This window comes from Dermacentor albipictus, chromosome 1 (assembly GCF_038994185.2).
Source record: "Dermacentor albipictus isolate Rhodes 1998 colony chromosome 1, USDA_Dalb.pri_finalv2, whole genome shotgun sequence".
NCBI lineage: Eukaryota > Metazoa > Arthropoda > Arachnida > Ixodida > Ixodidae > Dermacentor > Dermacentor albipictus.
In genome coordinates, this window is record NC_091821.1 from 477,838,855 (window position 1) to 477,850,975 (window position 12,121).

General features: G+C 50.2%; 1 protein-coding gene across 1 annotated transcript; it reads left to right on the forward strand.

Moving 5' to 3' along the window:
* The first annotated feature begins 2,640 nt into the window (after positions 1-2,640).
* LOC139054530 (uncharacterized) lies at positions 2,641-5,316 on the forward strand. Its single transcript, XM_070531634.1, has 3 exons — positions 2,641-2,668; positions 3,841-3,987; positions 4,726-5,316. Exons 1-3 carry the CDS (start codon positions 2,645-2,647, stop codon positions 5,314-5,316), a joined length of 762 nt encoding a protein of 253 aa, XP_070387735.1. The 5' UTR covers positions 2,641-2,644.
* Positions 5,317-12,121: the final 6,805 nt, after the last annotated feature.

Genomic DNA, 12,121 nt, shown 5'->3' on the forward strand with positions numbered 1-12,121 from the left:
TTTTGCGTAATCTACGCCGTCGGCAATATGACCCTGAACGCCAATGATCTCGCCGGAAAGAAAACTGCCCCCGACGACGCAGACATGGCGACCGTGGTACCGGGTGACGACGCTGCGGCATTAGCGCGAGAAAATGGCGGAAGTGAAGCTTTGCTAGACTCCCGACTTCGTCTGACGGCGGCCATCCGCCGCAGCAAGCTTCGTTACGAAACTACCCCCAACGACGACGGCACACCCAATGATGAAAAATAGAAGTGTCGATTGGAATGAGCGCGTCTACGGTACCGTCATTTCAGCGAATTCCTTGATGTAATTAGCATATCGGTGCATGAACCGTGGAACATTTTTGAGCGAGTCTAAAATTCGCGCCATGGAATAAATAGCGCCCAGTGCATGCGGTGCAAAACAAAAATATGCATTCCAATCAAACCTGTAATAAAGTGATTTTCGTTTTTTTATCTTGTTTTTAACAGGGACGCTGCGTTGTTTTACATGAAGTGAATGACTTCCCGTTAACTTGCAGTATTTAATGTGCGGGATACTATAGGTAGAATTTCTGCGATGTTGGCCCGAAATACCGCATATGACTTCCACTTGTACATTGTGAAGAGTTAGAAAAGGAAAGGCAGAAACATTAACAAGGTTGGACCTAGTTTGCTACTTTACAATGGAGGAGGGGAAAAGGTGAGAAAAGGAAAGGAAGAACAATTGATGCGCGTAGTTATAGAACGCTGACTGCTAGGATTATTAAAAATGAAATGCCCATGCGAAATAAGTTTTACGCGATCGCGATCACAAGTCCAAAGATATAATCATTGCAACTATGTGAAATAAAAGAAATGATGTCATCTCATGAAAATATATAAAAGAGAAGTTTAGTATTTAGTGTTTAAAGACATTCCGTATGCGAGTTCCAAGAAGTGCGCGATGTCCTACAAGAGCCGCACAATGTCCGCTAAATCTTCTCTGCTGAATGGTTCATTTTTATGTGCCCACCACCTAGTCAAACTTTAACGTCATAGCTTTAAGGATCCCGTGTCGCAGAACATGCGGTGTTGGCGTATATTTCGAACCACCCGTACCCAAGCCATACATGTGACGCAAGGAATTTTACTGAAATATTAGAATTTCTCAGTCTAAAATACGCGTAAAAATGGTAAACTACGACATACACACAACCTACAGACATTATAGCTATAGGTTGTAATATCACTATGCGGGATAACACAATTCTGTTACGCGAAAACTCAAAGAAACCTATTTTCCAGCGTTTCCACAATTCACAAACCGACCACGGCGTTCGCCATTTCCGCACACCGGCGCGTGGGTGTCTCTAGGGCCACGGAGCGGCAGTCCCGGTTCCTTGCAGCACCTCCAGCAGGCGCTCTCGCCTCCGCCGCATCGCGGCCCACGCAAGAGGCCGCGTTTCTACCACAAAGTCCGCTCTCGTGCATAGCGTTCGCGGCCAGCGTTTCCCGGTAAACATTACGGTTACATACGCTCCAGTTGCCGGGAAGTGTCAGAAACAGTCAATGATCTTTGAATGCTATCGCGTTCAGCTTAAGCTTCCTCCAATTTTTTTTCTTTTTGTGCAATGGAATTTTTTCCGCGATACATACGCAGATACACCTCATATTTAGCTAATATTCCACCTCTCTCATGTGCAGTGCTACATTTTACGCTTGATAAACACATTACTACTGAAGATTAGACGATCATTTTGTTTTAACTTCGCCGATGGAATGGTTCGCGGTGTTTGCATATATTGTGATTTTAGATAAGACCTATTGTTTTACATCAATTTTTATGACCACGCGATCTCACTAAAAACTCACTTCTCGTTCCATTCATAAAGGCATCGCGCTTTCCGAAGGACAGGTCCTTCCTGCTCGATCTAATTTCCGTGTGTCTTGCCAACCAGGCAATTCTTAACTCTCACGCGCTCTTGGCTCCACACTTTAGGAGTAACTAAAGCATAAGAAAAGTGTATCGCGAAATTAAGTGCAGATATAGGGTAGGATGTTAAATGACATTCCATTTTACTTCCGCTTCCGTTCAAGTAAAACGCACTCTGAAAGCACTTTTTTTGGTAGACTGAATGTTTTGTGCAATCAAAGAAAGCTGCCGACTTGTGCCATGAAACACAGATATTGGCCTTGTGCTTTATAAAAATATATGCAGCGCAAATTTTATACACAAGAAAGCAAGAATATGTTTTTGAAAGGGGCCGATACGCGCCCAGTGACACTGCGTGGGATACCAAACCGTCCACATGCCAAACTATTACGCATGACCAGGAGGTACAAACGGCTTGTAATCACGTTTACCGCCTCCCGCAGAGATGTACGCGCTCGCGCAGGAGATGTGAAATGCATTTCACGGCAAACGCACGTTTCTCGTGATAAACCATTTGAGTCGAAATAACAAAAGGCACGGTAGTTTTGCAAGAAGGGGAAGCAAAGCGAGGAGTGATAAAAAAGCAACAGGTTTGAACGCGTGTTTCGCGTACAGCACAATTTCACACGCGCCGTTGACGAGAGTATAAAAGCTAGCTGGGGGCGGCAAGGAGTCGGCACAAGACATCCGTCATCGCCTCAGCGTCGTCTCGCGGAGAACGAGGTCTCTGGATAGCAGTGGGAGCTTCATGAGATTCGAAATGCTTCCTGCGGTAAGACACAAAGTGGTGCTCTTTATCGATTAACGAACTAACTCGGCAGTGTCCACGGATAGCTCAGTCTTTTATTCTTTCCTTGGTTATCATGCTTGAATGTTAAGCGGATACGCGCGAGCATCGCATCTTCTGTACGTATATTTCTGTGCTAAGTCATTACGTTTAGTAATTTCAGTAGAGCAACATGCATTGCATGTTAAGCAGAACTCATTTAGCTAAAAGCACCGTCAGTATTGTTTGTGTTTTGCCCAACGTCGAAATACGATGATGGGTATTAGAGGTGTGCGGACGGTGCAAAACTGTTTTCGCCATAACCCATTATACGCACGCCCTACTGTTCCGCGCTGTAGCAAAGTTTCGGCACGTATTTTCTTAACGTGTGCATTTGTGTTGCTACATTAAAACAATTGGCTTCTTATGATCTGACCAAAAAATCGGGCCCCTCGGTTGACCCCCTTTCTTCTCTCGTTTATTACGTTAAAACAAAGCTTTTGTGCATCACGTCTTTCTAACGTATCAGGGCAACACGTCTTCACGAGACGCCTTCCCCATCTATGCCTTGCAGCTTTCTTTAAATGTCAACTCCCCTGTACCTGCAGCGCTGTAAGAAATCGTAGTCTTCGCGCCGATATAAAAGTCTCCAATACTCTCGTAAGGGATTGACTTCTTTAGCGTCAACAATGTCAGCGTTTCCTTCATCCTGAAAGTACCTCGCTCGCTCTCTTTCTTGAGATTAAGCGAATGAATCACGCAGAATATTGCGATTGAATTCTTGCACAACTTTGGCTTCTTTATACCTATTTATTATCGAGCCTGTTTACGTCGCCTCTTCAGTGATAGAAAACAAAAGTTATCCGGTGCTGGGTGGATTCGAACCCGCGTCACCTGGGTTCCCCAACAACAGCACGATGCTTTATCGCCGAGCCACGAATTCCCGCGGGCAGCAGCGCATTAATTATCCGCGTTAGCACGCGCGGCGCGCAACCGGCGAGATCTCGGAGGTCACGCATGTTAATCTCGCATGTTAATCGCATTAACTTTCGGCAGCCATCGTGTGATGGGTTCTGCCGGAATTTTTGTATAACGATCGGACAGCAGTGTTCGTGTAGAAAGTAGGCATATGCACGTTCATCGCTCTACATGGGTGATGTTGTTTCTTCAAACACAAGGTACAAGTGCTGCTTCTTTGGCTCGTTGGTGATGCCTACGCGCAACACCACAACCAGCCGGCTCGAGCCGCACAACAAGGCTTCGACTATCGCAACTACCTTGCTGCTGTGACACCTTACGCAGGAGGATACGACGCCTACTCATCTGTGAGTGCAAACTACGCTCCCTATACAACCACTCCACAGTAGCATTTTGGAGTAACGGTGCTATTAGACTTATGCGCTTAGACTTTTAAAGCTAGACGCGCTGAGTAGAGAAAGTAACCTTTCATGTTCGCGTGACCTACCCGGATAAATGATTGAACAGGACTCGTAGCTTCGTTATTATTATAATTATTATTCTTACCATATGATTATCAAAATTATTCAATAAACAAGAATTATAAATCGTAATCACTGTTCATGGCCTACTGTGTGTACCCAGAGTTAGAGTTGTGTCGCTTTGAAGCAATACACGTTCAAAGCATTAAGATGACTTCGTAGCAATTACACACTTCTTCAGCGCCCCTTCGTGCGTATATAACTCACGAACGCACCAATTTACTGAGGATGGTTTTTCATGCTACAACAGAAGTCATACGCCTTTCCAGACTATATTTACACCATCGTCAAACGTATCTCGTTTTTACAAGATTAGCACGGATTTCACTGAATGACGCTAAATGCTGCAAGCTGAAGAATAAGGGAAACCGATATACCGACATACATACATATATATATATATATATATATATATATATATATATATATATATATATATATATATATATATATATATATAACCTGCAACAACAGAAGGAACCAGTCAATGAATGCCAGTGATGCGATGTTACCTGACGTACCGCTATCCAACATCCTCGAAGCTGTTGGTGTTGTGCTCTCCAGCTTTTCCAGACCCCGGCGCAGTACAGTTTCGGCTATGATACTCCGGGCCAGTACACCGACCGGCAGTTCGGCACCGGGCAGGGCGGCTCGAACGTTGCGAATTCCGGATTGTACGGCCACCCGGGCGCCAATGGCATGTACCGCCAGATGAACTACGTGGGTGCCGCACAAGGTTTCCGGCCCACCGGAGGTTCCATGGTTACCAACGAGAAGGGCCCCACCCCTGGCGTCAGCGGTAACGCGGTCTTCAGCGCGCCGCCGGTCGGCCTCCCTGTTCCGACAGGATCTGCCCAGAATGCTGCAGCCGCAGCCTACGGTGCGAGGGCCGCTGTACCTGGCGCCGGAGACTACAGCCGTTACGGGCGGCCGGCACCGGACCCGTACGAACTCGCTGCGGGCGCTTTCGAGTACGCTCCGTACGGACGCTACGGCTACGGATTCAACGAGGCTGCTCTCGGTGGACAGGCTTACGGCGGCTTCGCTCCCTTTAGTCCTGCCAGCTACGCTGCTGGCTACAACCCCGGTGGTGACCGGCCATCTACCGGGTACGCAAACCCTCCTTCCGCCCATCGGGGCTACCGCCGTCGTTGAGAAGCGCGGCAAGGCCACCGAATGTAGCGCACGAAACAAACAGCGCGGGAACTATGACCAGTTTGCGATGAGAGTGCACTGTAACTGGATCATACTTTACTTCAAGGAGAAAATAAAGAACTCGTCCAAAGCAGATGCACACTACGGGCTTGTCGTTGTGTGTTTTTTTTGTGTGTGTGTGTGTGTGTGAAGTACTTACGGAACGAAAATTATTGAAAAAGTCATTTTCAAAGCATATGACCCAGGGGCCTATTGGAAGTCATCCTTCGCTCCTGAAATCAATCATACTGGCGGCAATGGGCTGTTTCTAATCATCTCCTATTATGAATATATGCGTACGCTTGAAAACAAGAATGAAACACAACAAAAGGTTGGTGGGACCATGTCGCAAAGTGCTGTCATTTCCACTATACGTCCTTTGCGTGTGTGTTTCCAGTAGCCCTGGTAGAAGCTACAAAATCATCAACCAATTAGTTTAGCTTCAAGAGTTCTTGCTGCAGGAATTGTTCCTGTTCCACGCACAGTGAACCTACAAAATACCCAATAAGTTCCTCCTACGCAAACCGGCACAGAAGTCTTGCTCAAAACAGTCCAGCAAAGGCGCTGCGGAGGGCTGCTGATTATTTTGGATCATCCGAGGATTCTTAAAGAGACGTTTTTCAAAGATTTCTTTCGCTCCAAGTTTTTTTTTACTCCAGGAGCAGCCCGCTAAGGAGGTGCTGTCCTGTGATCACCACTCAATCCCTAGTTTTAGCCGCGTCTCGTAGCCGAATGCGGCAAACGTCAGCGCCCGTGGCATATGAATGGGCCCGGGGCAGCTGAAATACCAGCGGAATACAACTTTTTCGTTGAACGTACAAATTTAGGAGCGAATATGCAAGTTTCAATTTTCTTTCGTGTAAGCTTAATTTTGTTCATTATACCTTAAATACACCTGTGGTGTCCGTTCAAAGCGTTCGCTCGATATATTTCTTTTTTTCCGGGATCATTTATGAAAAGGAACTGTTTTCGCTTATAAGTAAGAGTAACTATATTGCGCTATAGGCATTGTTCATCTCGTACGGGGCATCATTTGCACGTGCAGGGCATCGTTTACGCTGAGCAGCCACACCGGGTGCTGGGAATCCGAGTGACGCCACTTCAAGCCGCAGCCAATATTATATATTCAACAGCCAATCGTCCAATAACATACGCAGTCGTTCGATCGATATGCAGAATAATTGCCACCGAGGAGAAAACGACAGCACCTCTGGCTTGCCGGCGAGAGTATCTGCGCTTGCAGCTGCAAAAGACGGCGCTCAGAAATCCGCCGTAGCAAGTCGCTGAAGTTTGAATGTACAGACTGCAACAATTGTCAGTTCCACGTACCGACTTCAGTCGGTGCCGCTTTCGATCAACGGCGCTTAGCTTGAAGTATTGCCGCTCAATTTGTGTGCATATGACGGGCGTGTGTTTGTTTTCGAATTCAGTAATTTCGAACAGGCCATAAATATTGCAGCAGAACCAATCCCACGATGACTGTCGACAGTAATGCGTCAGCATCGAATCACTATACAGCGACACAGCGTATTGCCAGCGTCGAAACGAGTTACGTACGAGGCGTGTACAGCAGCGGGTCTCCTCTTTCACGCTTCCCAAAGAACACTCACCGCCATCTAGCGTCGCCTGCGCTTGGCCTCCGAAAAGCTTGGCGCGCCGGTGCGTGCGAACGCTGAAGAACGCGTCATGCGGCAAGCGGGCTCCTCTTTCGCGCTTCTCTCTGGACACGCTGCGCCATCTACTGACACTACCGAGAAGTCCGCGCCCGGCCTCCGAGACGAGAAGCGTGGCGCGCCGGTGCCTGCGAACACTGAGAATGTCCGCACACCCACTGTCACACAGTGACCCGGTTTTGTGAGAGGTTCAGTGAAGAACGGCACATAACCAGTGCATTCATGGCACAGCTCGCTGAAGCGTTAGCGTGAAAGGCGTGCGCTCATTGGATAGCCGCACATACTGTTTGAACCGCACCGATGGCACCGGCTGTTGGAACCTCAGTGCTGACACCCGTTGTTGCAACCGGACCGTTGGCGCCCGTTGTTGCAAATGGGTCGCAAGCCCCAAGGGTAGCGTTGGCCTGGCGGCCTGGGGCACACTGGAAGCATCCGAAGGTCCCAGCAAAGCATGAGGCGACTGCTAACAGAACAACTTGTTTATTCTAGCATCGCAAAGAGCGGGCGGTCAGGTCGACCGAAGTAGAGAGACGGGAGAGCACGTTACTCAACAGAAGAAATCGGAGCCTCTCTCCTGGCGTCCGGGGGCAGCTGCTCTTATACTCTTGGCGTCGCGGGCAAGAAGGAAGGTCACGGGACGACACCACGTGACAGCGGCGACGGACGGACTGAGAGACACGTTGGGACAAGGAGGTGACGCATCAGCCGGGCCGGCGCCGGTCAGACCTCCTCGCTTCACACTGGGGGAGCTCCTCTCCCCGGCTACCGCGCTTTGACAAGCGTGGGCACACACACACACACGCACACACAAAGACACGTGGCACTGAAAATGCCGGGACGCACTCGGCGGGGATGCGTCGCGGCCGCTCCGAACGGGCCAAAATGTCCGCCGCTTTGAACGAAGCTCCGGCGTACGTTGCATCCGCGCAGGCTACACCGCGCGTCGTAGGCGAAACGTAATAGACCGCCCCGCCGGGGGAGGGAGATCCCGATGGTCAGGGGACTGCATCCGCTGTCCGGAGGGATGTCGCTCGATGATGCTCATAACCGAAGTCGGTCGTCCCTCGGCGTTTCTTGAGCGCAGCGCACCGAGAAGGCCTCGTTCTCACGTTCAGGTTCACACAGGACACTGCAAAGTGACTTCAGGAGAGTTGCCATTTTTGTTCTCTTCCCCAGCCAGCGTTAGAACTGCGCCGAAACTCAGCCGCTCAGTCAGCAAGCACGGCACAACCCTCACTAAGCCATGCCAGGCTCTTTCCCCTTTTATACTACTGCCTAGTTCCTGACAGTAGTCTATAGCAGCACTCAGAACGCGTCCACAAATCGGACAATTGCACTAGAAAGCACATCATCACTTTGAAACACTACACAAAAGCAATATGTTAAAAATCCTGCCTCAGGAAGAAAAACATCAATAACAAACAATTTTGAGGCTGATTCCCACGTTAGGGGCTTCGACTTAAGCCATCGGCGTTACCGTTGAGACTCCCCTTTTTGTAACGCACCTCAAAGGAATGTTATTGCAAAGCGAGGCTCCAGCGCAGGAGGCGGCCATTTGTGAAAGAGATAGTCTGCAGCCATCGGAGAGGGCAGTGATCCGTCTCGATGCAAGCGAAGCGGAGATCGCAGCGAGCGACCGTACACGAGCTCAGCTGGCGAAAACCCCGTAGCCGCATGCGGCGCGGTCCTCAATGCAAACATCACCCCAGGCAGAAACAGCTCCCAGTCAGTTTGTTGTTCAAACCACAATGCTCTCCACACGCGCTTCATGACGGAGTGGAGCTTCTCAACGGAATTCGACTGGGGGTGGTACACTGAGCTGTGTAACAGCTTTACCCCGCACCTTTCGAGAAAGGCTGTCGTCAAAGCGCTAGTAAACACTGTGCCCTGATCTGATTGGATTTCCGCAGGAAAACCAACTCGCGCAAATATGGACAGTAGTGCATTGACTATCTCAACTGAGCTGAGTTCTTTAAGCGGCACTGCTTCAGGGAACTTTGTCGCTGGGCAGATGACAGTCAAAATGTGTCTGTACCCCGTGGCTGTTACCGGCAGAGGTCCCACTGTATCAATAACGAGCCGTCTAAAAGGCTCCGTAATGATAGGTACCAACTTCAACGGCGCCCTCGATTTGTCCCCTGGTTTGCCCACCCGCTGACAGGTGTCGCATGTCTTCACAAAGTGGTCTGCGTCCCGAAAACACCCTGGCCAATAGTACTCTTGCAAGAGACGGTCCTTAGTTTTCTTAACTCCTAGGTGTCCGGACCACGAACCTTCATGCGACAAGCGCAACAGATCCTGACGATAGCATTGAGGCGCGATCAGCTGATCGAACTCCACTCCCCTGCGGTCTAGATACTTCCGGTACAGGACCCCACCTCTTTCCACAAAGCGATCATTTTTCTTGGCGATACCTTCCTTGACAATGCAGCGTATGTTTTCTAGGCTGCCATCCTTCTTTTGCTCGGCTATCAAAGCCGACCGGCTGACTTTTAGCAACCTATTAAGTCCGTCTGACGTAGGCGCGACGAGCAAATCTTCAGATAGCTCTTCTAACTTTCCCGTGTCGGGCATTTCCTCTCCAGTATCTGGTGCCTTTAACGCTACAGGCTCAATTTTATTCAGTTCGGGCGTGCTCTGAATATCAGCTTGCTGCGCCTCTGACCCTTTCTCATCGTTCGACAACGTCGGCCCCGCAACTACCGCCTTTGCAGCGAGCTCCCGAACCTTCGATCTGGTTAAGGCCTGAACGCTAGCCTCACCAAACAAAAGCCCCTTCTCGCGCAGGAGGTGATCGGACCTGTTCGAAAATAGGTACGGGTACTGGGGGGGGGGGGGGGGCAGCATAGATGACACTGCCGCCTCCGTCTCAAGTGCTCCGAAAGGTCCTTCAATAAGCACTTTTGCTACGGGCAGACACACGCTATGAGCTTCCACGGCTTGTTTGATCCATGCGCACTCGCCCGTGAACATATCGGGTTCTACGTAAGAGGGGTGAACTACATCCATCGTAGCTGCGGAATCGCGAAGCACTCGGCACTCTTTTCCGTTCACGAGGAGGTCTCGCATGTAAGGCTCGAGAAGCTTCATGTTCTCGTCAGTGCTGCATAATGACAAAAACACTACTTTTGTTTTTGTTTCTGGACACTGCGCCGAAAAGTGACCCGGCTTCTGGCACGTATAACACACGCGCACTTGCCTCGTCTCGAACCGCTTTCTGCGTTCGGCTTCGGCTGCCGCCGTCTCCTTACGTTCGGTCGGACTGCTTTCACTCGCATCCGCACTACGTGTGTCCCCCTTTGCTCTCATGGGCGTGAACTTCGGCCTCTCAAACTTGGAGCCAAATTCACCCTTTTGACCGTCCTTAGCTCCGCGAGCCCGACGCGTCACAAACTCCTCGGCTAGCTCAGCGGCTCTGGCCACCGTACTAACGTCTGGCCTATCCAAGACCCAGTACCGCACGTTCTCAGGTAACCGACTATAAAACTGTTCCAGCCCGAAACACTGCAGAACTTTCTCGTGGTCACCAAACGCTTTCTCTTCTTTGAGCCACTCCTGCATGTTTGACATTAGCCTGTAGGCAAACTCTGTATATGACTCACTTTTGCCTTTCTCATTTTCTCGAAACTTCCGACGGAACGCCTCCGCTGACAGCCTGTACTTTTTTAGCAGACTCGATTTCACTTTGTCGAAATCCTCTGCCTCCTCTCTCTCCAAGCGAGCGACTACGTCGGCCGCCTCGCCGGGTAACAAAGTGAGCAAGCGCTGTGGCCACGTTTCCCGAGAGAACCCCTGCTTCTCGCACGTTCGCTCAAAGTTAACCAGGAACAAACCAATGTCCTCTCCAAGCTTAAACGGCCGCATTAGGTCAGTCATTTTGAACAATACTCGTTCTCCTGCACCGTGTGCCTGATTTCCATTACGAGCGCGTTCCATCTCCACCTCGAGACGCTTCATTTCCAAAGCGTGTTGACGGTCACGCTCTTCTTTTTCTTTCTCTGTTCGTTCTTTTCGTTCAAGCTCATCTTTCTCTTGTTGCTCTCTAAGTTCGCGCTCCTGTCTTTTTGCCGTCTCCCTCTCCTCAATGGTCTCAAGGCATTCCGACAGCTCGTCATCCTCAGCTCCTAACTCAAGAATAGCCCTTAGCAGTTCTGGTTTTCTGAGTTTGTCTGAGACATCCAGACCCAACTCTCTTGCAAGCTCCAACAATTTCGGTTTGCGCAACGACTTCAAATCGATGGCTGCTCTGAATGCTGCTTTCTCTACTGCCTACTATTGTCTTGCCGCAACTAACCCGGCAGCAACGACAACCCCAATTACCAGCTCTGTTTCTGACACTAACAAAAGCCTGGCAAAACTCAGAAGAAGAAAGTCCCGCACTCACCAAACCTCGCAGCCAAGAATTCAGCGCAGTCGTTCCGCTGCAGGCAACCAGTTATCACACAGGGCTCGTTGCACTGCTCCCGGATGGTCGTTGTGCTGCTCAGCATACAGTCAACCGCATATCTTCGCTGCTGGCCTCCGTTGTCGCGATCTCACCGCTGGCAACCAGATGTTTGATCCGCACCGATGGCACCGGCTGTTGGAACCTCAGTGCTGACACCCGTTGTTGCAACCGGACCGTTGGCGCCCGTTGTTGCAAATGGGTCGCAAGCCCCAAGGGTAGCGTTGGCCTGGCGGCCTGGGGCACACTGGAAGCATCCGAAGGTCCCAGCAAAGCATGAGGCGACTGCTAACAGAACAACTTGTTTATTCTAGCATCGCAAAGAGCGGGCGGTCAGGTCGACCGAAGTAGAGAGACGGGAGAGCACGTTACTCAACAGAAGAAATCGGAGCCTCTCTCCTGGCGTCCGGGGGCAGCTGCTCTTATACTCTTGGCGTCGCGGGCAAGAAGGAAGGTCACGGGACGACACCACGTGACAGCGGCGACGGACGGACTGAGAGACACGTTGGGACAAGGAGGTGACGCATCAGCCGGGCCGGCGCCGGTCAGACCAACGCTACTAGATACTTTTCAGTTGTAAAACTCCGCCTGGGAGCGGCGCGAGAAGGTGACCCTCTGCCGTCTCCTCTCGCGAGGTGGCGCTGCCGCC

What these genes read in the sequence shown, in the direction of transcription:
- LOC139054530 (XM_070531634.1), top strand. Translation starts at nt 2,645, where the DNA reads ATGAGATTCGAAATGCTTCCTGCG. An exon ending in GATTCGAAATGCTTCCTGCG is followed by an intron (nt 2,669 to 3,840) that starts GTAAGACACAAA and finishes TTCAAACACAAG; the next exon opens with GTACAAGTGCTGCTTCTTTG. An exon ending in GATACGACGCCTACTCATCT is followed by an intron (nt 3,988 to 4,725) that starts GTGAGTGCAAAC and finishes TGTGCTCTCCAG; the next exon opens with CTTTTCCAGACCCCGGCGCA.